The sequence below is a fragment of the Sceloporus occidentalis genome, unplaced genomic scaffold, assembly GCF_023333645.1.
Source record: "Sceloporus occidentalis isolate IW3139 unplaced genomic scaffold, rSceOcc1.0.p SCAF_4, whole genome shotgun sequence".
NCBI lineage: Eukaryota > Metazoa > Chordata > Lepidosauria > Squamata > Phrynosomatidae > Sceloporus > Sceloporus occidentalis.
In genome coordinates this window covers 186059760-186086318 of record NW_028316984.1, presented here as the reverse complement: position 1 = coordinate 186086318, position 26559 = coordinate 186059760, and the positions used below count along the sequence as shown (strand labels likewise).

At 41.0% G+C, this 26559-nt stretch overlaps 1 protein-coding gene across 6 annotated transcripts in view; it reads left to right on the top strand.

Moving 5' to 3' along the window:
• CDC42BPB (CDC42 binding protein kinase beta) overlaps positions 1–26559 on the top strand; it is a 141519-nt gene that overhangs the window by 102272 nt on the left and 12688 nt on the right. For 4 of the 6 annotated variants that reach the window (XM_089522589.1, XM_089522586.1, XM_089522588.1 and 1 more), the window contains exons 22-29: positions 2141–2230; positions 3003–3077; positions 4572–4677; positions 7829–7965; positions 13429–13568; positions 13990–14071; positions 14750–14966; positions 16998–17060. In XM_089522589.1, the coding sequence (XP_089378715.1) occupies positions 2141–2230; positions 3003–3077; positions 4572–4677; positions 7829–7965; positions 13429–13568; positions 13990–14071; positions 14750–14966; positions 16998–17060 (910 nt within the window). The remainder of the gene's footprint in view (positions 1–2140; positions 2231–3002; positions 3078–4571; positions 4678–7828; positions 7966–13428; positions 13569–13989; positions 14072–14749; positions 14967–16997; positions 17061–26559) is intronic. The other 2 variants (XM_089522590.1, XM_089522587.1) reach the window with 1 other exon arrangement.

Here is a 26559-nt window from a genome sequence, read left to right as displayed (position 1 = left end):
ATAGGAAGTACAAGTTTGTGTCCGTTGACAATTTGAAATGGTCTCCATCTCTAGTAGCAGTAAACACCTGGACCTACAAAGCTATAAATTAGTTGGCTGTAGTCATAAGCATGCTTTCCTGTGAATAAGCTAAATGAAACACAGTGGAGCTTCTTTCCAAGTAAATAGTAAACATAGTATTTATCTCTTCATAAAGTTTTAGGCTGCAGTGCTAAACATGCTTACTAGAGAATGAGCTTCATCTAATATGATAGAGTTTACTTCTGAATAAGTGTGTATATCTTTAATTTCTGGAGTGGAGGGGATTTTTACAAGCATCTTGATCATTAAGGGAGTATATCTTTATGTTTGAGCTTGTATGGGCTCTAATGCCTTTTTGGAAAAGAATATGGAGGGTAGGTGGAATGCTTTTTTCTTTCCAAATGGTAGCTTCTAATTGTGGTTGCTTACGTCTTCCAGTATTTTCAGTGACCTTAATCAATGACCTTAATTAATCAGACAAATTTCTAGAAGATGTTCTTAATAGATAACTTATAATTAATAGACTCAGTATCTGTTTTTCAATATAGATATTTATTAGATCAACAGCTTGATAGAGAAACTTTAGTTCCATCCAGGGAGTTGTATGCCAGCAGAAACTGCCCAAAGGCAGAGTTTCCAGTGGTTTTACCAATGATCATATTAAAACATGAGAAGAGAACTGCCATATCAGACCAAAGGCCTTTCTAGTTCAGCATCCTGTTCCATTTCAGTGACCAACCAAATGATGATGCAAAGGCCAGAAACAGGACATGAGTAAACTAGAACACTTCCACTTGAGTTTCTCAAAAATTCATATTGAGACAAACACTATCTCTGATACTGAAGCAAATATATAAGACATCTTAACTAGAAGCCTTGATTGATAGCCTTACCCTCCATGAAAATGGAGACCCTTAGGCTATAATGGAGAGTATTGGTACAGGGGTAGCTAAGACTCTACTCAGACTTCTCTTTAGAAGCTGTAACTGGTTTTTCGTGGTGTCAAGACAGTGTTTCATTGTGAGTTCACAGATTAGAATCAGAAACCATGGATTTGAAGTGGATTTTCAAAGTATGGTATGCACTGCCTGTTCTGGATGGGGGTTGTTTCAAAGCGTCCCCAGAAATGGCGCCCTCTGGAACAGAATTGGGACGCAATGGGAACGCGCGGCGGCGGCGTTCCTCCGTGTGATAAAGTCACGTTTTGGGCCCCAACCGGTGCCCATCGCGCTCCATGCGCGCCCATACTCGTCCCCGTTAAAACGCGCTGGGGAACGGTTTATGCCCCATGCGATAAACTTCTACATGTGAAAGGGATCTAGGAGTCCAAGTAGACCACAAGTTGAACTTAAGTGAACAGTGTGATGCGGCAGCTAAAAAGGCCAATGCAATTTTAGGCTGTATCAATAAAAATATAGCTCAAGGGAAGTAATAGTGCCATTGTATTCTGCTGTAGTCAGGCCCCACCTGGAATACTGTGTCCAGTTCTGGGCACCACAATTTTAAAAGGATGTTGAGAAACTGGAGCATGTCCAAAGGAGGGCAACTAAAATGGTGAAGGGTCTGGAAACCATGTCTTTTGAGGAACACCTTAGGGAGCTGGGGATGTTTAGCCTGGAGAAGAGAAGGTTAAGAGGTGATATGTTAGCCCTGTTTAAATATTTGAAGGAATGTCATATTGAGGAGGAAGCAAGCTTGTTTTCTGCTGCTCCAGAGAGTAGGATCCGGAACAAAGGATGCAAGCTACGGGAAAAGAGATTCCATTCAACATTAGGAGGATCTTCCTGACAGTAAGGACTGTTCAACAGTGGAACATACTCCCTCGGAGTGTGGTGGAGTCTCCCTCCTTGGAAGTGTTTAAACAGAGGTTGGATGGCCATCTGTTGGGTATGCTTTGATTGAGATTTCCTGCATGGCAGGGGGTTGGACTGGATGGCCCTTGTGATCTCTTCCAACTATATGATTCTATGTTAACTAGTGTAGCTCAATGCTGGCAGGTGCAAATGAGTTCTCTCCATGTTTTCTAAGCAGATGCTTCAGGTGGTCTTGATTCTGCTGTAGTATCTTAGCACTGTTGTTGGAAGTTAACATGCTTACTGTTTCCCCCTCCACTCCTCAGACAAATTCTGTTAGTGAACAAGAAGCACAGGGTTCCAAGGCAGAGGTCTCACCATCAACATCTATGACTACAGAGCAGCAGCAAGCAGAGGTAAGTGGTCTTTTTTTCCTGTCCAAGAGATATCACTTTTGGGGGTCCTTATGAGTGTATGTTCTGGTCACCAGCTGTGAGAAAATATTTTCACTCTTCATAGTATGTTTCTTTACAGAACCATCTCATTGTTTAAATGTGCAAACTTTGTGAACTCCTATTTCAGGGGTAGGCAATCTTTTTGAGCCAGGGGCCGGGTTGCTGTCCCTCAGACAACTGGGGGGTCGAAGCCAAAAAATAAATTAAAAAAATTAAATATATAAAAAAACCAGGACAAATGTAGGACAAAATTTTCAAATGGAAGACACTTTTTTAAAAAAAATCGAGGACACGCAAAAAAATTTGCTGATTTTTTAAAAAATGTTAATATAAATGCATGTATCTGAGGCTTCTATAGACAATTGCCCCCCAAAGGCCCCAGCGGCAATCGGCGGCAGGTCCGGGCTGGGGCCGGTCCCAAGACCTCGCCGGGCCACATCCGGCCCGTGGGCCGCAGGTTGCCTACCCCTGTCCTATTTGGTTTGCTTTCCTTTCAGTGGATCCCAGTGTATCTTTGAGCTCTGCTTTCTTGTTTACCTTCTGCTCCTTGCTAGAGTACAGGCTTTCCTGTGAGTCTTTCTGATCTGCAAATCTGCTTCTAGTAAATCAGGAGCAATGCTGCATTTTGCGAATCTATAAAAAGATGCTCACCTATTGTCGCCAGATCAAATATACAGTACTTGAGGTCCTAGAAGCCTTAAATCTTGTTCAATTGTAGTTTTTTGCAATTCAGGAACCAATTCGGCTTCAGAGGATGCCTGCTGCTCCCTCCCCCACCATTCAGTCCATTTCGCTAGCTGTACCAAAGGTAGGGGGACTTGATAATTTGTTTTGCGTAGAACTGTGGGAGAGGGTGTAAAAAAGATTGTGACTCATACATGATCCATATATGTGTGTAATCATTTATTTATGTGTGTTCTGTCATATTTGTTTGTCAGTTGACTTCATAGGGTTATTTGTAATCTAGATTGCTACCTGTTTTACCCACCAAGACAAAAGCAGCTCATTGGTGCTTTGAAGGTGCCCAGCAGGGATTCACTAAAACTATAATTTCTTCTGTAGGTAGTTGTTGAACACCTGACAAACCAGTATATGACTTGTGTTTGGTTACATATCACACAGGCATGTGTTAAATTAAGTACTCCTAAGTGTGATTCTTTTCCCCTTATGGCCTTACTTTTGTTTGGTTATCAAAGTGGATTTGGTTTTATATCATGTCCTGTTTAAGCTACATAGATTATAAAGAATAGCCTAGATAGGCAGCCTAACTCTAAGCTACACTTTCTTTTGTGAATGCATTCATGTATTTTATTTATTTTAAGAAATATATATGCTGCTTTTTGTCCTAAAAAGGATCTCCAGGGCAGTAAGATAAAATAGAGTACAACCAGTATCAACACAATATACGTAGAACCAGTGTTCAGCTACTATAACCAAAGCAGTGAAGACTCATTTTCCCCAAAACCGAAATCCAGGTGACATTAAACAGTTCTAAGCAGCTCACAAAAAGAAGAAAAAGAGAATAGGACAAATTCTCTTTAGTAGGCACTGAAAATAGTTTGGTTTTTTTTTTGGGGGGGGGGGGGACATACCAGTAATAGCACTTTGTTCAATGTAAACTTTATTCTAAATTCTGACTACTTGTCTTTTGTATGAAGCAACAAATTTCTAACCACATGTCCTCTGTAGCATAAGATGGCATTGGACCTCAGATTGTGGATCAGGCATGAAACCATCCCTTTCATTTTCTCACCATCTGAGGAAGTAGACTGAAGTCTACAAAAGCATGTGCTGCCACCTTCTTTATTTCAGTTAGTCTCAAAGGTGCTACAAGATCTCTGTACATACTCTTCCTTGCACAGTTCTCCTGTACTGTGTCAGTGCTTTTTAGTAGTGTTGTCACAGCCCATGGTCTTGGAAGCACATGTTGAGAATCTATCCTTGGGAGCCTTATTATCTGTTTTGGGAGATTTGAGCTGGGTTATCTATGCTGTTTCCAATATGCAGCACAGGTTCAGACTCAAAAATGGTTTGTTTATAGAGTAAGTATTCCATTTTTAATTCTGGAAAGCATTTTGATATCAAGGTACAATCTAAATTTATTGTGTGCACTCTCAGCTTGAAAATGGCTTCTATCCAATTCCCTTTGCTAGTAAGAAAGACCGTTCGAAGACCACTTTGCATTTGCCAAATTAAGATCAAGTAAAATCGGAACTTGCTCAGGTTTTGCTCTCATTTGTATTCAAAAATGTCAGGTTTTCCATACAGTTCCATTCTGATTTATTCTGAATTTCTATTTCAGCCGAAAGCCCATCAACTCAGTATCAAATCCTTTTCAAGCCCTACTCAGTGCAGCTATTGCACATCTCTCATGGTGGGATTGATTAGACAGGGATATGCTTGTGATGGTAAGTTGGTTTAAATCTCCCAAATACTCTCCAGTTTAACAGTATAATTCTGCATCATTATAATGGCAATGCAATTCCTTGAAAGAGAGCACCCACTTGAACTGTTCATACATGCAAATTCAGTCTTTTTCTGTATTTGGTAGTTCAAGTAAATGCAGGTAGTTCTATAATGCATGGGTTTAGATCAAGGATGGGAATCATATAGCCCATGGACCACAGACACAGAGAGAGAGATCTGTGTAACTTCTGATCCCCCTTCCCAGACAAAATCAGAAAACCTGAGAATTGCAATTTTGGAAGAAAGTTTCCCAATCCATCTTCAGAATCCATTTTGACTTCCCCAAAAGGTGGTGGTGCAGTTAAGGGGTAGGAAATAGAATAAGAGCAGCCTCCAGAATTCTTGTTTAGATATAAATTTTGTCATATTGTGGGTCTTCAGTGGGAACACCAATCATACCAATACAATTTAGAGAATGAAACTAGAACAAATTAGTAAAGATTGCTTCTGTAATGATATTAGGTATTTGATGCTATTGACCATTGATGTGGTAAAAGTTGTTATACAAATACATTGAATAAAAACAATTAGCCCTCCGTATCCACAATTTCAACCATCCATGGCTTGGAAATACAGTGGGACCTTGTTATACTTGTTTTAGGGCAGGCTACGGAGTTGAGACTGCCATGGTCGCCTTAGTCGATGATCTCCCTCTGAGTACCGACAGGGGAAGTGTGACCCTGCTGGTGCTCTTGGACCTCTCGGCAGCCTTCGATACCATTGACCACAGTATCCTTCTGGAATGCCTGAGAGAGTTGGGAATCGGGGGTACTGTACTCTAGTGGTTCCGGTCCTACCTCTCGGGCAGATTCTAGATGGTGTCACTTGGGGACAGTTGTTTGGCCAAGAGGAAACTCAAGTCGGGTGTCCCTCAAGGCGCGATGCTGTGCCCAATGCTGTTTAACATTTACATGAAGCCGCTGGGCGACATCATCCGGAGACATGGGGCGGGGTGTTATCAGTACGCTGATGACACCCAAATATATTTCTGTATGTCTCAGACTGATGCAATGACTAAGGATGGCATCTCTCCTCTGAATGCCTGTCTTAATTCGGTAATGGACTGGATAAGGGAAAACAAATTCAAGTTGAATCCAGGTAAGACGGAGGTACTTGCAATAGGGACCCCTAATCCAGGAATGGAGTTATGTCAGCCAGTTCTGGATGGGGTCATACTTCCCCTGACGGATTCTGTCCGCAGCTTGGGGGTGCTCCTGGACTCGTTGCTTCAACTGACGGCTCAGGTGAATGCTACAGTCAGGAGCACTGGCTATCAGCTTCGGCTGATACGCCAGCTGCGCCCCTTCCTGGAGCCGGGAGACCTTGAAATAGTAGTACATGCGTTGGTAACCTTTCAACTCGACTTCTGCAACACACTCTACATAGGGCTACCCTCGTGCCAAGTTCGGAAACTTCAGTTGGTACAAAACATGACAGCCAGGCTGGTCACGGGCACATCCAGAACTGCCCATATTACACCGGTTCTAAAATCTCTCCACTGGCTGCCTTTCAGCTTCCAGGCAAGGTACAATGTGTTGGTTCTAACCTTTAATGGTTCTAACCTACATGGCTGGGGTCCTCACTACTTGCAGGAGCACCTCCTTCCATATAATCCACCCCACACACTTCGGTCCTTTGGGAAGAATCTGTTACAACCTAAGAAGACCAGACTTTCAATGATGACCCAGAGGACCTTCTCATCAGCTGCTCCCAGGCTCTGGAACGACCTGCCGGACGAGATCCACCATATTTACCACCTTGGAAGCCTTTAAAAAGGCTATTAAGACGGATGTCTTCCGGCAGGCCTTCCCAGACTAGGTTAGATCCATTAGACTTGCCTCCCCCCACTATTGATACCGATACCAAAATTGATTGATATCATCACCCCCGCTCCCCCTCCTCTAGAGGAAGATTCATTTCTTGAGCTAATCTGCCTAAAATTTTAATGTATTCCTATTGGATAGTTTTAAATGTTTGATGCTAAATCTCTTTTTATGGGCTGATCACTGTATTTATGATTAGGGGAGGGTTGGGGTTTGGGGTTTTTAAAATTGTTGTTGTTGTTATTATTATTATTATTATTATTATTATTATTATCATTATACGCTGGGGTTTGGTTCCAAGATTCCCTGTGGATAACAGAATCCTTGGATGCTCAAGTCCCATTAAATATAATGGCGGAGCATAATGGTGTCCCTTATAAAAAATGAAAAATCAAGGTTTGATATTTGAAATTTATACTTTTTTGAACATTTTCCATGAACCATGGATGCTTGAATCCTCGTTTAAAAAATCAGTGTATAAGAAGGGACGACTGTATATTTTTTAAAAAATCCCAGAACCTTGATTTTGCCATTTTATATAAGGGACACCATTTTATTACCCCATTCTGTATAATCTCTAAATTACAGGGAAAGTCAGATAAGAGAAGAAGTTCTTAGAGTCTTTTACTGGCCTTGTAGGCATTGGTTTTCAGAGAGCCAACACTTCTCCCTGGAAGGACCATGGCTCCTACTTACACTTACTCATTTATTCTCTCAAGGTCGCATTCTCCACCCAGATCAAGGCTGGCTGTATTCAGCCATGAAGATTGATGGAATCATAGAGGTGGAAGAGACCTCGAGGCCTTCCAATCCAAACCCCTGCCATGCAGAAAGACACAATCAAAGTACCCCTGACAGATGGCCATCCAGCCTCTATTTAAAAACCTTCACACCATGGATGCTTGAATCTGTGGATAAAATCCATGGATATGGAGAGCTGACTGTATATTGTGGCATAAACTGTTTGATAAAGTAGACTGACTAATACCAAATCATGCCACAGTATACTCATTAGTCTTCAAGATGCCACAAGACTATGTTGCAGGTTGATGTGTCTTTTCTCCTTGAATTGGCAGAATATTTGTAGAAGCTCATTGTTGACAATTATTCTGCTTATCTCAAAAAAGAGAAGCAAACTACACCTTAACTAGGCAAGAGAAACAAAGTACATATGTATGTAGCTCCGTTCCTGTGTTTTTCCACTTCTGCCAGCTATTTCTAGCTGCTCCAACAGCAAAAAGCTTTGACAAGTCCACCTTTTCTTCCTTAGTGTGTTCATTTGCATGCCATGTTTCCTGCAAGGATAGTGCACCACAAGTCTGCCCTATACCTCCTGAGCAAGCCAAACGACCCCTTGGAGTAGATGTTCAAAGAGGCATAGGAACAGCCTACAAAGGCTATGTTAAGGTAAGAATCTGATGTCTCTGGTGAAGAAAATAGTGTTGTGCCCTTTGCAGTAATGCTTTTAAGGTTAATTACAATGACATTCAACATCCACAAAACAGTGATACCTTTATTAGGAAAATCAAAGTACACAAAATACATGATGCAAGCTTTGGAAATTCCAGTTGCTTCTTCATCTGGCAAAGGTGTTAAAATCATACAGGAGAAACAAAAATATGATGTTAGTCACATGCCTATATTTTGTCAAGATATTGTTGCTGTTCTCAGTAAAGATGGCATGGAAAAACATCCATGTATTTTTATTTATTTATACTTCATTCTTCAGCCACAAAAGCTCTCAGAGCAGCTATGTAGGGAGAGACCATTCCTTCATTTTGACCATGTGGGCTCTGGGATGGCTCCCTCTTTAGGTTCACCCTATTGCAGCTAAAATGTGGTCTCCTCAAATGCTGTGTGTTAGCCATACTGCAAAGTACAATAACATCAACATCATTATAATTGAATGGTTTCATTTGATTCTGAAATCAGTTTCATTTGATTCGAACATGTGAATATGTTGACCAGAGTCAACAAATTGCTGGGCTTAGAAGCTAACTATCCTTCCATTTAGCCAGCTGCAGAATTTATTTCTGTCACAATGCTATTTTGCTCATAACAGTAAAAATAAAATTGGTTTAGGAATTGTGCCTTATATGCAGAACTGTATTGATAATAGGAAAGGTATTTTAAATACCTTTTAAGTAGCCGGCTTCCATTTCACTGGCAGGCAAAAACCTTTTCAGACTTTTAATATGTAATCATTACCCAAAAGGCTTATTATTGGGTTTTGTGCTTTATTTTTTTAATTTTTAATACCTTTTAAATAATTTTATACTGTTTTAAATATATAATTTTATTTGTTTTAAAATTCATTGCTGCGTTTTTATTGATTCCTTTTGTGAACCACCTTGGGTCCCACTCCAGGAGAAAAGCATGGATGATGATGATGATGATGATGATGATGATGATGATGATGATAAATGTTTTTCATAAACCAAGAGTTTATATATAGTTTCCCACAGAGAACCCTTTTCTTTACTTCTGCTAAGGAAATAGCTTTAAAAAGAACAAACAAGTTTGGCCCTTTGTCCTCATTTAGAGCAGTTGTTCTTAACATTTCTTTACCATGCACCCCCTTTAAATATCTTTTGTTGCCATTGACCACCACCAAGATTAACTGGCAAGATTTAAACCCCTCAAATGTTAGAGAACAATTAACAACAGTGTGGACTGCCAAGCACAGGAAAAAGAGTTTTAAGGGTTGGGGTTTTTTGCTTGTTTGCTTTTGTGTTTATGTTCTTTTGTTTTAATTTTTTGGTGCATTGGGTGCTGATTTACTCCAAAATAGAAAAAGGAGGAAATAGACAGACTGAAGCCAGCAATCTGGGAAAGGAAGAAGGCTGGAACACAGGGAAACTCTGAGGGTCAATGAAGGGTGTATGAAATGGAAAGACATTGGCAGATTCAAATTCTGCCCTCCCCCCCCCCCCCCACACACACACATACACACACTCAGCCCCAATGTGGTGAAAAATATTGCCCTGTTAAGTTCCAAGCAAGGGTGTCTGCCTTCTCCAGTGTAAGGAGGGAGCCCTTCAGCAGGTACTGGCCTTCTTGGTTTCCCTGAGGTAAGATGCACCAGTTTTCTCCTCAGGCTGGGGGCTGACAGGGCTGAGTTTCCCCTCAATCCAGCTAGACATAATGCACAATGTGATCTCCCTCTTCTCCTGCCTGTTGCCAGGCATCCCTTCCTTCTTTGTGTTTGCCGAAGGCCCCATACCAGGAGAGTGATAAGAGCATGCACAGGCAGCCAAGTTAGCAGCATGAGAAAGGTGCCATTGCAGAGCTTCATGTCCTCCTCTGTCTCCTTGATGATGGCTGCAACAGGAGAGGCCACATATTCTGAGTGCTAAGTGGCAGCTTCAGTCTACTGGCATGGAGCAAAAACAGCAGGATCTGCCAGTGTGAGCAGCTCATCACCACCACCCCACCTCTTTCTCCTGCGTGAAGGCCTGAAGAAAAATGCATGTGTCTCTCGTCATGCATGCCCTTGCTGCTCTCACGTACTGGCCATGCCGCATTGAGCCACCAGCTCCAGCAGACAATAAGGGTAGCAGCAGCTGCTGCTTCACTCCTTGTTGTTTGCCTTTCCTCAGCCCTGGAGCAGAGAGGGGTGGGGGCTGCCATGCCACTGCCTCGAAAGAAAAGAAGGGGCAGAGATGCCAGTGCCATGTTTAAAGAGGCTTGCATGCACACACACTTCTCACAAACCTGCCTTTCTGTATTGGCACCTCCAGCAATAACCCATGTGCAACCCAGTTTGAATCTATGTATGGTCAGAGACATATACATTCTTCTTCAGGCCCTCACGGACCCTCATGAGGACATAACAGGCCCCCAGGGGTCAATAGACCACAGGTTAAGAACTACTGATTTAGAGATCACAGTACTTTTATTGAAATGTCAATCATGGTATAATTTTTAATGCACTTTCAGGATAGATGTATTTCTTATTAATGTCAGTGTTCAAAGAACACTGTCCTCTTTTTTAAAAATGCATTTTTAGTACTTAAGTAGTTTGAAACTATATAGTAAACTATATAACAAAACTTTTAACTGATGAATTTTTAAACTTAGTGTTATTTTTGAATGGTGGTCAGGGAAACTGACAAAATTTGGTCAGGGAATGGGCACATAACATTTTGATGACAACTCTGTAAAATGAAAAAAGAGAGAGATTTTTTTAAAAAAAAAAGCCATTCTGCACCTGCAGCAAGCTAAAAGAGATTGATTATAGACATACTAGCCTTTCTCACAGTGTGGAGCATGGCATAATACTGTGTTACTGTGAGACATGCTAGAAGAGCCATACTGCTGAAGAGGTTCTTTTGAATTTTGCCTTACTTTCTTCCTTCCCTCCTGCATCCATCTTCCCCAATTGCAATAAAGCCTTAAGGCTTTTTTTTTTTAAAAACAATTTATAATAATCCCCTTAGTGCTAATCCTTATTCTAGTGAGCATGGCAGGTGGTTAGGTATGCAGTATTGGGAACTGGCGACTGAAATGCCACAGAGAGTAAACTAAGAGACAGTTCTGTGAAAGACGAAAAGGCTTCTTTCTCTAGCCAAGTTTAAATGGAAGGGATAAATGACCTTGCCATTATAAAAGGGTAAGTTCTTAGTCCTGTTTCATGGTATTTGTGCAGTCCCATATACAAGTTCTGCATCTGTGCAACCCCTTCGGAATTAGAGCGGGGCTAGTTCTAGATGGGTGTTCTGACATTCAGTTTTCACCTTTGCTCATCCCATCCTCTGGCCAAGGCACAGTAGCGTATTGATGCATAATGATAAAATATGGTTGAGCATGGTGTGCACAAGCAGGAATAGCAATAGCAATGCCAGTTTCATTTATATACCACTTCATGCCACACTAAGCAGTCTCTAAGTGGTTTACAACATTCAAGCCAATTGCCCCCAACAAGCTGGTTACTCATTTTAGTGACCTCGGAAGGATGCAAGGCTGAGTGGACCCTGAGTCCCTGCCTAGGAGTGAACTCACAACCTTGTGATTTGTGAGTGAGTGGCTGCAGTACTGGCATTTAACCACTATGCTACCAGGGCTTCTGAGGCTCCTGAGGAAAGTGTTAGGCTGATGCATCTCCACTTTCCCATGACTAGGAGAAGGAACTGCATCATGATTTATAACAAATGCTGGTAAATTAAATATAGGATTTGAAACTGGATTGCTCAGAAACTGACTAGAGTTTGTAATAAAACACAGGCCTGTTACAGACTGCCAAAATAAAGCTGCTTCGGGTCTCTTTGGAGGTATGCTATTTAAATGATGCATGGGTCCTAACAGTCCGGAGGTCACGCAAAAGCCACACTCCATTCCTAAGCACTGGAATGCAGCTTTGGTGCAGCTTTCGGATTCTTAGGATGCATGCATCGTTTAAATAGCATACCTCCAAAGAGACCCGAAGCAGCTTTATTTTGGCAGTCTGTAACAGGCCTCAGTCTCTAATTAGGGTGCAGCAAAAAGTTAGCAAGTTTACTACAAGTGGACCCAAATATTGGCAAAGTCCTTCTCCTGACTAAAGGGAAGAAGGATGAGAGAGAGCACATGAGCCTGATACTTTGCTCAGGCTCATAGACATAGAGCTAAACCAGGGTAACATGTGAAGTGGACGAATGAATGGATGAGTTTCACATGCAGTTTGCATATGCTTAGAGGCATATAGCACTCTGAATTTGAAGGCGTGTCTTTTTTAAGTGCCATTTTGGGAAGGACTGCCCAGGAAAACAGAGGTATTTCCACTGCAGACTTTCTCAAAATCATAACAGGAAGTGAAGATATATTGCTTTGTGTCCCATTTTGAGACTGACTGAGAAGAAAAGATTGGCATTTGAAAGTAGTATGTGGTTATGGGGTACTTATCATTGTGAAATTTGTCTTTTTGCATGTTTTCATGCATTTGAGGGGGCTTTCTGAGCAAAGATTTCCTGAAAATCACACTGTTTTTTTAAACATAGGGGGCTAGGGACTGGATTCACAGCAATTCCTAAAATGTAGTCCAGGAGCTGTGTATGACTCATGGGGCACAATTTTCCCACCAAACCTAAGAGGCTCATTCCATGTCACAGAAATTCTGGCACTGAAAACCTGAGCAAATGCGCGTAACACACAAACATTACACAGATTCAACCTAGACAATGGGGAAATAAGAATAGCAAAAGAATTTTCATACCTGGGATCAAATATTCATCCGAGTGGGGACTGCAATCAAGATATCATAAGAAGACTAGGAATGGGGAGAGCAGCTATGAGAAAACAAGAAAATATCCTAAAATGTAAAGACATACAACTGAGCACAAAAGTTAGAATCATACAAGTCATTGTATTCCCTGTTGCCATGTATGGATGTGAGAGCTGGACAGTTAAGAAAACAGCTAGGAAGAGAATTAATTCATTTGAGGTGTGGTGCTGGAGAAGAGCGCTGAGGCTACCATGGACAACCAAGAAGTCAAACAAATGAGTCCTAGAGCAGATCAAACCAGAAATCTCTCTGGGAGCCAAGATGACTAGACTGAGGCTGTCGTACTTTGGCCACATCTTAAGGAGGCATGGCTCACTGGAAAAACAATAATGCTAGGAAAAGTGGAGGGAAGCAGAAAGAGAGGAAGGCCACATGCTAGATGGATGCGCTCTATTAAAGGGGCTATGGGTATGAATTTTCAGGACTTAAGCAGAGCAGAGGAGCATAAGGAGTCTTGGAGATGTCTCATTTGCAGGGTTACTATGGGTCGAGATTGACTCAAGGGTGGATAACAACAACAACAACAACAACAACAACAAAATGTTGAGATACATTATATCTCAGTTTTTTCCTCTAACCTATGAATTTATCTTATATGTATATATTTACAGGTTCCAAAACCAACAGGAGTTAAAAAAGGATGGCAGAGGGCCTATGCAGTAGTATGTGATTGTAAACTCTTCCTCTATGATGTGCCTGAAGGAAAATCCACTCAGCCAGGAGTTGTTGCAAGTCAAGTCCTAGATCTCAGGTTTGTTCTGACTTTGGCAATACAGTGTAATTTTTCCTTTACTTCTGTAGTATCAAAGAGCAAGACAGCATAAAATGCATGTCACACAAACAACAATGGCATACCAATTTGTCATTAAGTTTAGACAGAGATCATTATCAGTGTGTATTTTGGCAAAATCTCAGTTATGTTTGTATGCAGTATCAGAGAAGAGTGAGGTTTGTGCTCACATGATCTTACATGGGTTTTTCTTTCTGTCCCTGCAGGTAGAAATGTAACTTAATGATATTCCAGGCTTATGTTTACTCTACATCTCATTAAGGCCAGATTTGTACCTGGTCATGTATTAATTTCATTCCTAGGGGGAAAATGCTTGATAAAATAAAAATTTTAAATAGATTAGGCCAAGTTTGGTGACTTATATTATTTATTTTCTTACCAGAGATGAAGATTTTTGTGTGAGTTCTGTCCTAGCATCGGATGTTATACATGCAACCCGCAAAGATATTCCTTGTATATTCAGGGTATGACTATTTAATCAGTTTGTGCAAATATAATTTGTTTTACATAACTGTCACTTATTATTCACAGAACTTGCTTCAATAAATGACTCCTAAATAATGGTACTGCATAGTTTAAATCTAAGTTTAAAAGATCACTTTTATGGAATTGCCTACATACAGAGAAACTTTTCAAAGTTAAATAGAATGAACTTGAAATTTATTTAATCTGGTCTGTAAAGCATAGTCTGTGTTCTTACAGTTTGCCTTTTTATTAGTCATGATTTCCGCTTTCAGAGACTCATTTACAGAAATTGATAGCATTCTCACATTCTAGAATCACAAAAACTTTGGGTGAGGGACAGGGCTCATATATTCTACTACACAGTTCTATCTCACACCTTTATTCATAAAGGTAGAAATTTTGACTAATGACAAGTAGCAGGCATTTTACACTGTTGCAAAGATGCTGTCTTGTATAACGTATCAACAAGGTGTAATGTCTAATAGTAGACTAGCCATAAGAAACTATTATTTGCTGTTTGCAACTGTTGTGTTTGACTATGTGTGTTTAGATTCTATTTTAAGAGATCCAATATACTTATTTAAACAACTTAGTAAGCAGTTGCAGATTACTAAACTGCCTCAACAGTTTAGAAAGCAAATTTCATTTGACTGTTTTTTCTTTCTCTTGCTGTCAAGGTGACAGCCTCTCTCTTAGGCTCACCTTCAAAGACCTGTTCTCTGCTGATCCTAACAGAAAATGAGAATGAAAAACGAAAATGGGTTGGAATCCTAGAGGGGCTGCAATCTATTCTGCACAAAAATAAACTCAAAAACCAAGTTGTACATATTCCACAGGAAGCTTATGACAGTACACTGCCTCTCATTAAAACCAGCTTAGCTGCTGCTGTTATAGGTATGTCTACTTTAACAAGACATTTCACTGTGTGCTATTGCAGCTGAAGATGGAGTGAATACATTGCCATCCCGTTTATTATTGTATTATTTCTCATCTGCATCTCTGCACAGAGAAGCTTAGTACTGTGAAATTCAGTAATTGTTTTTTTAAAAGCTAATTATGATTAAGTCTACTTGCAGTAGGCATTTACAATGCTTGAATGAATTTTCTGATTTCAATGCACATATTTTTATAGCTTAAGGAAAACAGTTTATACACTAACGAAGCCCTAAAATAAAATTGTGGATATTTTCCCTACAGCCCTTCTCATTTGGGGAGATTATTTATGTTCATATTCATATCCTGCCTCATGGACAATAGCCTTCAAGGCAGACACCACCAGTATTATCACAATGACACCACATAAAACCAGATTTTAAATAATAAATAAACTGAAGTATTAAAAATGCAGAGTGCTTAGCTGCCACAATATAAATTACCAGACTAGTTAAAAATAACCATCCACTCCCCCTCTCTTGTGAATATTTGCTGGAGAATCATCTTCACTTGTTTTGAGAATTGTGGGTATTATTAGCCTAGGGGACTTTCTTATATGGAAGTTCAAAGGGGACTTTACTACTCTGTGTATATTTTCTGATTCAGTTTCTGCAAAAGCAGAGCCACCTGCATTGACCTTCCTTAGATAAATTGGGCCCAGATCTCCGAAGCTGAATCCTATACCTAAGCTGCTTATGAGCTAGCACTATTGAGTTCTGTTGGACTTCTGTGTATGATTGTGAAAGCTAGAAAGAAAATCAACAGGAACAGAATCAACTCCTTTGAAATATGGCTCTCTAGGAGAGTTGTAGAGGTACCATATAGTGTCAAAAAGCCGAATAAATGGTTGCTAGACTAAATCAAGCCTGAACTCACACTAGGAGCCAAAAATGACTAAACTGGGGCTATCATAATTTGAATATATCATGAGCTGACATGGTTCATTAGAAAATATGTTAATATTTGGAGTAATGCCAATACAGACCAGCACTAAAAGCCGCCTTCTGGCAGCTGTGGGCAGCTTGGGGGCATGGTGTGCACAAGCCGTACGCCCCCATGATGCTCTGAAGGCACCCAGAGCGGCTGCGTGTCAACCAGCTTCCGGGCATCACTGCAACCCCCTAACATGCCAGGAAGCTGCCACAGGGCTGCGGAAGAGCTGCTAAAGGCAGCTTTTCAGTGGCTGAAAAAGGAGCAGTTGAAAACAGCTCCTTTTTTGACTGGCGCCGTAGCGGATTGAGGTTGCAGCGTGTGGCTGTCACGGCCCCAATCTGTCTTAAGGTGGGGTGGCTTCACACTGCCCCATCCAGGCCGTCTGTTTTGGCCCATAGTGCAAACCAGTAGAAAATGACGAAGACCACATTTTGAGTGAATAGACTTAATCAAGGAGGCCCTGAGTTTGTAAGAACTAGGGCTGTTGCTAACAAGATGACTTGCAGGTATTTCATTCATAGGGTCATCATAACTTGATACCAGCTTGACAGCAGTTAAGAACAACAACATATATGGGATTGCATTGATAGGGTTTTAAATATTACTTCAATTTTACCCTCCAAATAAAGGGCAATTCAAAAAATATGGCGGAAAAGTAAAGCTACTGGTCTTTTGCACCATTATTTTTAAATCACCCTGTACACTGAGATCTAGTGAGAGCAAGCATGGTCTAGTGGTTTGAGTGCTGGACTATGACTCTGGAGACCAGCTCAACCATAAAGCCAAGTCACATGCTCTCAGCCCCAGTGGAGGGCAGTGGCATACCTCCTCTGAACAAATCTTGGCAAGAAAACCCTTAGGGTCTCCATAAGTTGGAAATGACTTGAAGGCACACAACAACAACGAACTGTCATGCTAGCAATGATATGTATAGTCCCCCCAGCCCACACTTATAATCAAACTGCGGGTTCCATTAAATCAATAGAAGTTCAGAATTAGTGAGCATTCTCATATTAATAGCTCTTTTTCTCTCTCCCTCTCTCTCTTTACTTCCATTAGATCAGGATAGAATAGCAATTGGGTCTGAAGAAGGTCTTTATGTCATCGAGGTAACCCATGATGGTAAGTGATGCTATTTCTGAGTTTAGTAGTTCTGTTTTATGAAGTGTGGCACCATTTAAGTCAGGGCTGGGAAAGCAGTAGATCTTCAGGTGCTCCTGAGAGCTCCTGCTAGCATTGTCAGTGATGAGGGATGAGGTTCCCTTGTCCTGAGGTAAGCCCATTAAAACTCCTTTATAGATTCCATCCTCCTCCACACACACATATTGTCTTCATATTATCCACTTCTCCTTTCCAGATTTTTTAAAAATGATTTGGGGAATTATAACTTGTCTATGCAACCATTTTCCTCCCTGTCTCCTTGCCCTGCATATGTGCTTCAGCTTTTTTCTCTTGCAAGCCACTTCCAAGTTATCCAATTTCTCTTAGGTTGAACAAGGAAGGAAACAAGACAGAATCCTGAAGGCCACCATAGACCAGTGACCCAAAGGTTGAACAGGTGTCTCCCAGCAGCATTGCCTCTAAACATGTGTCTCCACTTTGTTCATAGAATTTTCATATTTTTTTGTAAGACATTAAGGAAATACAGCTAACTTTCCTTATTGTCCCCTTTTGCTGGGAGTCTTTTTACAACTGACTCAACGCTAGTGGACTTTGTTTGGTCATGACTTCCTTATATCCTGTGTGGGGTAGCATGTGAAGTAAAAGGCTGAACTGATTTCAGTCATCTCAAATTTCAGTGCTCACTTGCTTCCTCTGACACAGTAGAACATGAATTAACTATCAAAGTGGTAGTGATGTCCATTCACGTTAGTTCTTTATAAAGATCTTGTAAGGCATTGTCTTTTGGAAGCCCATAGAAATAGAAGGGTGACCCTTCCATTTCTATGAGCTTCCAAAAGACAATGCCTTACAAGATCTTTATAAAGAACTAACGTGAATGGATCACCCTTGCAGGTTTTGAGAAGAGTTATTATCCCAGTGTTGTCCATGCAGTTTTTTTATTATTATTATTATTATTATTATTATTATTATTATTATTATTAAGCTTTATTTATATAGTGCTGTAAATTTACACAGCACTGTACATAAAATATTTTAATTAGACGGTTCCCTGCCTTCAGGCTTACACTCTAAGACAGGGGTCGGCAACCTCCGGCCAATGGGCCGGATGTGGCCCGCAGAGGCCTGGCGACCGGCCCCTGGCCGCTGTTGTCACTGCCGCCGCTGCGGCGGCCACACGTTGCGGCTTTTCGCCGCTCTGGGCGCCGCCATTTTGGGCGGCAAAATGGCAGCGAAGTCTCGCACGACCTCCCCCGCCATTTTGGGCGAAAAAATGACGGCGCCCATAGCGGCAAAAAGTTGCGATGGGCGGCCGCGGCAGCAGCGGCGGCGGGCCTCTAGGAGGCCCGCTGCCGTCGCTGGGGCCCTCCAGGAGGGCTCCGGCGGCAGCAGGGGGCCTCTGGGAGGCTCGTTGCCTTTGCTGGGGTCCTCCAGGAGGGTTTCGGCGGCGGCAGCGGGCCCCTGGGAGGCCCGTTGCTTTCGCTGGGGTCCTCCAGGAGGGCTCCGTCGGCGGCAACGGGCCCCTGGGAGGCCCGTTGCCTTCTCTGGGGCCTCCAAGAGGGCTCCGATGGCAGCAGCGGGCCCCTGGGAGGCCAGTTGCCATCGCTGGCGTCAGGGGCCGGCAAAGAGGAGGTGGCCTGGCCCCCAGGGGTGGGAACTCCGCCCCGGGGTGGGAACTCCACCCCCGGAGGGTGGAGGCTCCACCCCCGGCACGCAGCCCCGCCCCCGGGGGGTGGAAGCTCCACCTCCCCGGCTTCAGTCCCCCAGTTGTCTGAGGGACAGCAACCCGGCCCCCGGCTCAAAAAGGTTGCCTACCCCTGCTCTAAGAAGACATGACACAAAAGGAGAATGGAATGGTTGTGGGGAAGAGGATCAGGTCCAGCATTCTTCTCTCCCTTTGAGGCCTGGACCAAGGCAGATGGACAGATGGAGGGCTCTGTATCTTAAGGATAGGCCTGATGGCATTGGCCCACCCTCTCTCCCCCTCAGAGGCCAGGATGGAGTCAGATGCCTTGTAGGAAGGGTTCAGTTCCTTTAGGGAGGCCCGATGGCAAGGCCTGCCTTTCTCTCCCCCTCAGAGGCCAGGATGGAGTCAGATGCCTTGTAGGAAGGATTCCGTTCCTTTAGGGAGGCCCGATGGCAAGGCCTGCCTTTCTACTTTTGTTTAGGTAGTCTGTCTGTTGTACCACAGGTAGAAAAAAGTGCCTACTATTTTAATTGGCTCTATTAGCACTTTCATCTTCCTCTTAATATTAAGTAGTCCTAAAATAAAACTGTCTTTCTTACTATGGTTTCGCTGTAATGACTATATTGTCTTCTAACACTGGGAATGTGTGCCATGCAAGGCTTTATGTAAAACCATGCTCCCTGCTTTTTTACTACTTGGTGCAATAAATAGAGTGCACATAACTTCCTGATGAATAGGAATGAAGTGGTGGTTGTAAACCCTTTGGTGTAGACATTTACACCTTGGGGTCCACCAGCCATATATTATAACCTGCCAGAAGTTTGACAGATCTTCCCATCTCCCCTGTATTTCATAATCATAGAATCATAGAGTTAGAAGAGGTCTCATGGGCCTTCAAATCCAACTACCTGTTCACTGCAGGATTTTCATCTAAAGCATCTCGGCACGTAGTTGTCTAGTGAAAGAGACCCCACCACTTCTGTAAGTTATTGGGTCCATTGCAAAACTGCTCTTATTGTCAAGTTCCAGGAGGGTTGGTTTTTTTAAAGCCCTTTGTGAGGGCATGGGTGCATGTGGCTTGTGTTACAGTTTTATTGGTCCACAGGTTATGTAGGTCAGCTTGACTGGGTTCACATTTACCCAGCCTTGACTGCCAGTGTTGTAGAATAAACATGACTTCTGAAAGCCCCTTAAATGTCAGTGGTGAAATTGGCTAGTCCCTTTGCTCCATGTACACTCGTCATAGACTTGAGTAATTGGAGTCAGGTACAATTTCTCTAGAATGATTCTTTTTTCTCATTTGTCTGTCTAGGGAGCAGTGGTGATTTTCAGACAAATATTTCTTTTCTCATGCTCTCATTTATTACACTAAAAATGAAAAATCGTTACGACTTGTCAGCAAGCTTTCAGAAAAGTGACTTTCTCAAATGAGTAATGGGAGCATATGCTAAAAATAGACATCAGAGCCTATTTTTCTCTGGTTAAAGGATACATTTTCTACATTCTCTGGTCATATTCTTCAAGTAAACATGACTCCTCATTTAATCAGTCCCACTGGCATATCTTGGATTATTTCTGAGAATGTAATCATGCAGGTACCTTCCATGTTGCCAAAGGAAATAATTGCAAAATCCTAGCATGTTTTCCTGCTGTTACTTACTTTTTCTGTACCAAACAAAAGCAGAATTCCAAAGAAAGTAAGAAATATATTTGCAGATTGAACTACTGTAAGACATTCTTTATGGCTTTGTAAGCATACATAGGCATTGGCATACAGCATATATTCTAAGATTGTCTGCTTTATTTTATTATTATTATTATTATTATTATTATTAACCTTTATTTATAAAGCGCTGTAAATTTATTTTAGAATTTGTTTAATATAATTTAATTGTTTAAAAATGTTTTAGTTGACTTTTGACAATAAAACCTTATCCATTCCACTCCTAGACTTAAGATATTTTGCTGAAGTCTTGTTCTGTATTTCTGTTCTACCAAGAGGCTAGAACAATCTTCAAAAGAACAAGGCCTTTTCGGTGGTAGCCCTGTTGTTTTATAATACATACATATGTATATGTATGAAGTACCCAGAGAGGGACAGGACAGCCTTATGACTTTTTATTTTCTGAAAACCTTGAATTGTTGGTCTACTCATTTTGTGGCCTGTCCTTGTTATAATTTTGATGAATGTCTTTATTGATAGTGTTACAAAAATAGAATGAGTAACAGGAAGATTTGTATATTCAGAAGAATGAATGCACACTGCCTCTCAGCATTTTCCCCTGCAACATCTTACTCTTCCTGTGTGTAGTATAATGAAGAAATCTAGCTCTATTAATTGAGGGGAGGGATGTGGTCAGAGACAATCCTGGATAGAAGACGTGAGAAAAGACCTATATCTGAGAAACTGTGTTATGACTGTGCTGTACATGAAGTTGAAGAACTGCAGCCACTTTATTCAAATATAAAGGGATACTTGGACCAGATGCTTGAATTATTGAAATAATAAGTTATTTCCCAAAAGTGTTAGAGAAGACTGTGACTACAAAGAGTACCCGGCTTTTGTCTTTGACAAAACTGTTATTCAACAAAAGCATTTGAAAAACAATGCTGTATGACATGCTGGTGACCCTGATTTATGAATTTTGATTAGTGCTTGTCTGTTCTACTCTGGGGATTTTGTTTTGCTTTAGGGGTTTTTTTGTTTGTTTGTTTGTTTGTTTTGATGGTTGGACAGCTGTGTACAAATAAAATGTCTTGCTTGCTTGCTTGCTTACTTGCTTGCTTCAAGAGAGGGAGAGCTAAAAATGACTCATGGGTCATTTTTCTGGGTATCAGTTTGTCTCAGGAAAATGGTCTTAAGATCTAGATTTCTGTGCAGTCCAAAATGAACAAGAATTCAGACATATATAAAACCTACTTTCCTTTGAGGCCAGGTTGAACAAAACTGCAACATGATTTCCTGAACGTGGCTTTCCTAAGCTTGGCTTAGGAGAAATTCACTTACACTATACGTAGTTAAAGTGAACAGTTATAGAGTGGTGGGATTTTGCTGCGGCAGTGCAACTGTATGGAATTGTTTGTTAAGATATTGTGAGGGGGAGCAGGGTCATAGCCAGGATTTTGGGAAGGGGGGGGGTCCAGAGTAAGTGCCACCATTTTGAAAGTCCAAGAGCCCCCACCCACCCACCCCCCAGGACACAGAAAGTGGGTCTAGCGTTTACCTCAAGATGACACCACTTTAACTTCTGTTATGGCTCTGTGCTATGGAATCTTGGGATTTGTAGTTTTGAGGAGCTGTTTAGCCATCTCTGTTAGGTGCCGCAACAAACTACAAATCCCAGCATTCCACAGCATGGAGCCAAGGGCAGTTAAAGTGGCGTCAGACTGGATTATTTTTTCAGTGCAAATGCAAACTGAGTCCTTCTGCTGAGGGTGTTTACATCACATAAATTCATGTCAATAAAGTAAAGTGCAGCTGCTCAACCACTCTGTTCATGCCCTGAGACACTCAGAGGCAAGGCCTAAGGATGAGAACAAAAAAGGAGCTACCTGAGGATGAGCATTTGAGAGATATGAGGGTGTTCGATACCCAGGCGTTGTAACCTGTACTCATTGCACACAAAAAACACACAAATGTGTTTTAAGGCAGCTCACAGTGTCATCCTCCTGGCCCATATAGATCTCTTTGCCTTTAATGGTGCATTTTTGGATAATTTATAAGCCACTGGTGACAGATTTAAAGCTCTTTAGGTTCAGCTCAAAAGAAGCTGCAGGAAACACAGGGTTTTGCCAGTGGAAGAGTCTCTCTCACTCCCATCCACCCACTCTCCGTCTCCAAATGCTAAACCAGAGCTTGGAACAATTATGGGGTTTGAGGGACTACAACTCCCAGAATCTCCCTGCCACAGCTGGCTGGGAGATTCTGGGAACTCCCCAGCTCTGCACTGAACTGCATTCCAACTTCTGAGCTGAGCTAAGAACCCAGGCTGCATCCACACAACATTTAATTTCCACTTCCAAGAGGGATTTTTAATTCCAAGATACACACACACACACACACACACACATAATGTTTAATTCCAAGACTAACTATCTATCTATCTATCTATCTATCTATCTATCTATCTATCTATCATAATTTTTAATTCCAAGACACATTAGAATAACTTCTTTAAGAGAATCCTATATAATAATAATAATACTTATTTATTTATACCCTGCTCTTCAGCCAGGGTTATCAGAGCAGCTTACAGTTTGTTAATTAGACATTTCCCTGCCCTCCGGCTTACAAAGGCAGGATATAAAATCAATCAATAAAAAATTATAATGCAATAGTCCGTCAGTGCATTGCTTGCATTATAAGACTTTATAACTTTAAAACTTTATAACTTTAAAAACACTTAAAATCACAGTAGGATCAGAGTGTTATAATTATGTAATGGGAGTGTCCATCTACATTGTAGAAAGACACTACTTTAGATTAATGCTATGGAAAATTGCCACCTTAAGTCCGTATATTGGGAGAAAGGTGGGATATAAGATGATGATGATGATGATGATGATGATGATGATGATGATGATAATACTGTAATAATAATAAAATATTTGGGGATTGTAGTTTCATGAGACATTTTGCCTTCTTTGTCAGAGAGCACTGGTGCCACAACATACTACAAATCCCAGGATTTTCCATAGCATTATAAAGTGGTGTCGAACTGGATTATTTCTGCAGTGTGCAGCCTCATTAGACTGCATTTCCCAGCAGTCTGTGGTGCCGCTGGATGATAGAACCTGCAGTCTAACATTGCTTGGAGCAGGGCCATAGGAAGCGTCTTGCTTTTTTGCATCACAGACTCTTTTTTGTTGTTGCAAAAATCCAGAAATTACTGGTTTTGAAAACATGAGTTCGTTATCAGAAGAAATGTACATAGTAGAGTCTGAGTCTCCTGTATCTGGACTTCTGAAATCTGAATTATTCCAAAATCCAAAATTTATCATGAGAGCATCTGGTCTGACCCCAACTAAAGGAAACTTGGGAATCCTGAAGGTTTAAATAAATTACTGAATTATTGGTGTGGTGTCAGGATTTTGCTGACAGGTCAGTGTACAGAAGCACAAAATTATTTTAAAATATTGTGTATTCAGCCTATGTCTATGAGATGCATATGAAACATAAATGGATTTAATGGTTGGGCTTGGGTTCCATCTCCAAGATATCCCATTATACATATATAAATATACCAAACTCCCGAAAAACTCCAAAATTAAAAATACATCTAGTCCTCAGCATTTTGGAAAAGGGAGACTCAACCTGTAGTTGATAAGAGATTATTATTATTATTATTATTATTATTATTATTATTATTATTTGTATTTTGCTATATTGTATATGGATATAACTGGTGAAAGGAAAGTCAGAAGTCACCTTTTCTTTCTTTTATATTTCCTTTTAGAGCCTACCTTCCTTCCTTTCTCCTTCCTTCCTTCCTTCCTTCCTTCCTTTAGTTGTCCCTCTCTCCCTTCCTCTCTCCCTCCCTCCCTCCCTTCCTATCATTCTTCGTTCCTTTTTTCCTTCTTTCCTGTCTTCCTTCCCTTCTTCTTTCTCCTTCTTCTTCTCCTCCTCCTCTCCTTCTGCCCAGGAACGGAGGCTTTTTTCTGGCAAAAACGGAGAAGAGGAGGAGGAGTGGAAGGTCTTGGATGGAGAGGGAAAGAGGGGGAAAGAAGTCGCAGGGAGGGAGGCCCCGCCCCTCCCTCCCTCTTCCCCTCTCCATCCGAGTCCTCCACGCTTGAGGAGGAGAAGGAAGAAGCTTGAATGTGCCCATGCCCCAAGGAGGGGTCTGGACTCCCCCCCCCCCTTGGCTACGTCCCTGGGGGGAAGTTTCTCTTTGCATTGGATACGTAAAGTTGTTTACTCGTGTCTTAAATTGTTAGGGCATGGTCCATTTGCACTATTGATGCAGTACTGAAGCATTGGAAGATGCCCATAGTGATTTATAATTCAGAGTACAAAAGTACATTCTATGATGGGCTGCCCTTGAGGACAAAATAGATTCTGCTACTAGAGTGAAATGCAACAGCTAGGTTTCAGGCAGGGGCATCATATGCTGATTGTATGCCTTTGGCAAAGATGTCACATTTTATTTTATTTTTGTGGAGCCCCACATACACTGGTTGATTTATATTAACAACAGGAATTTTATTATTATAATTACAAAAAGTAGTGTTACACTGGTTTTGATGGAATTGTACAGACTACCATTTTATAAGCATTGTATAAGATTGGTGATAATTCTGAAAGGCCTAAATATTGTGAAACCTCAGTATTTCATTGGAAGAATGAAAGGAGTCAAAGTCCCGCGTGCTGTGTGAGATGATCCAAAAAAGGTTTTGGAGCATCACACAGCACATGGGACTTTGTCTCTTTTCATTCTTCCACTGTTCTTTCCAATTTTATTGTTCTGTTCCAACCTCAGTATTTGAGGCAGATCTTGAAAATATTGATGTTAGGACAAATTGTTAATGTTACTTAAGAAAATTAATTTGTTGGTGTCAGTATTAAGAAAAATTATATATTATTTTGTTAATTGATGTATTAAATTGTCCAATTGAAAAAAAATAATTTAAAATTACTAGAAATAATCATTGACAAATTTAAGTAACAAGAAAATTAATCATTGCTCTGAAATAACATTTGTGATTAACAACTAAAATAATGAATTTTTAAACCATTTTTGACATATTTTAATGAAGCAATTTTTGATTAATTATTCTGATGAATTACTTCCAAGCTCTAATTAAGGAAGTATCTCTCCCTCTATGTACCTGCTTGATTACTAATATCTGCCAGAAGTGGCTCTCTTCCGTTGCCTGATGCCAGTAGCAAGCATTGTGTGGAGATATTGGAAAGGGTTTTTTTAGATGTAGCATTCCGGCTGGTGCATCTTGGTCTTACGTGGGTGTCAAATGAATATCTGGCTGTTCATTAAAGCATTTGGGGCTTCATGAAATTGTGACTTAGTTTTTGGTCTGTTAGATCATTGGTCTTATTTCGGTGGTCTTCTTGCCTAAATTATTTTAGTGTTGTTTTTTTAAAGGTTATGTACCTCACATATGAAACCTCCTTGCCACCTATCTGACACTCTGCTTAGCAGCAGCAAAATGAATTTTAAAAAAAGATGGCTGGATAGGAATATAGGAAAAATCCTGTTTCCCTAATGTCCTGCCAGACTGCCTGCCCTGATGTCCATATATGTACAGAAGGGTTGGGAACAAATATTCTTTTACATGCAGATGCAGCAACCATAGAGTGAGTTGAATACTGTATATACTCATGTATAAATTTAGAAATTTTAGTACAAAAAAAGATGCCCAAAACCAGGGTCAGCTTACCCACGGATCAATACGTGTAATGTACTTTAACTCAAAAAAGGAAACCATCCCTTTCTTGGAGTAGAGTGGTGAAAGGTGAGCACTTAGTCTATCCCAGGAGCATCTAAAAGAAACACTAGCTTCCTCAACTCTCTCCACCATGGCGTCACTTCTGACTTTTTTCAATGTCTGGGTGGGAAAATGGCGCTGATGTCTTCTCAAATGAGCACCAAGAGAAATCGGACTCTTTAAAAATTTGATTAAGACATTTGACTTTGACATTTGTGTATGTTTGTCAGCTTTTCTGGGTTAAAATCAGGCAAACGTACCACATTAAAGCTGAACGATATAATCATTATTAACATACTCACCAGAATTCCATGGCACTGAGCCATGGCAATTGAAATAGTGTCAAACTGCATTGTTTCTGCAGTGCTGATG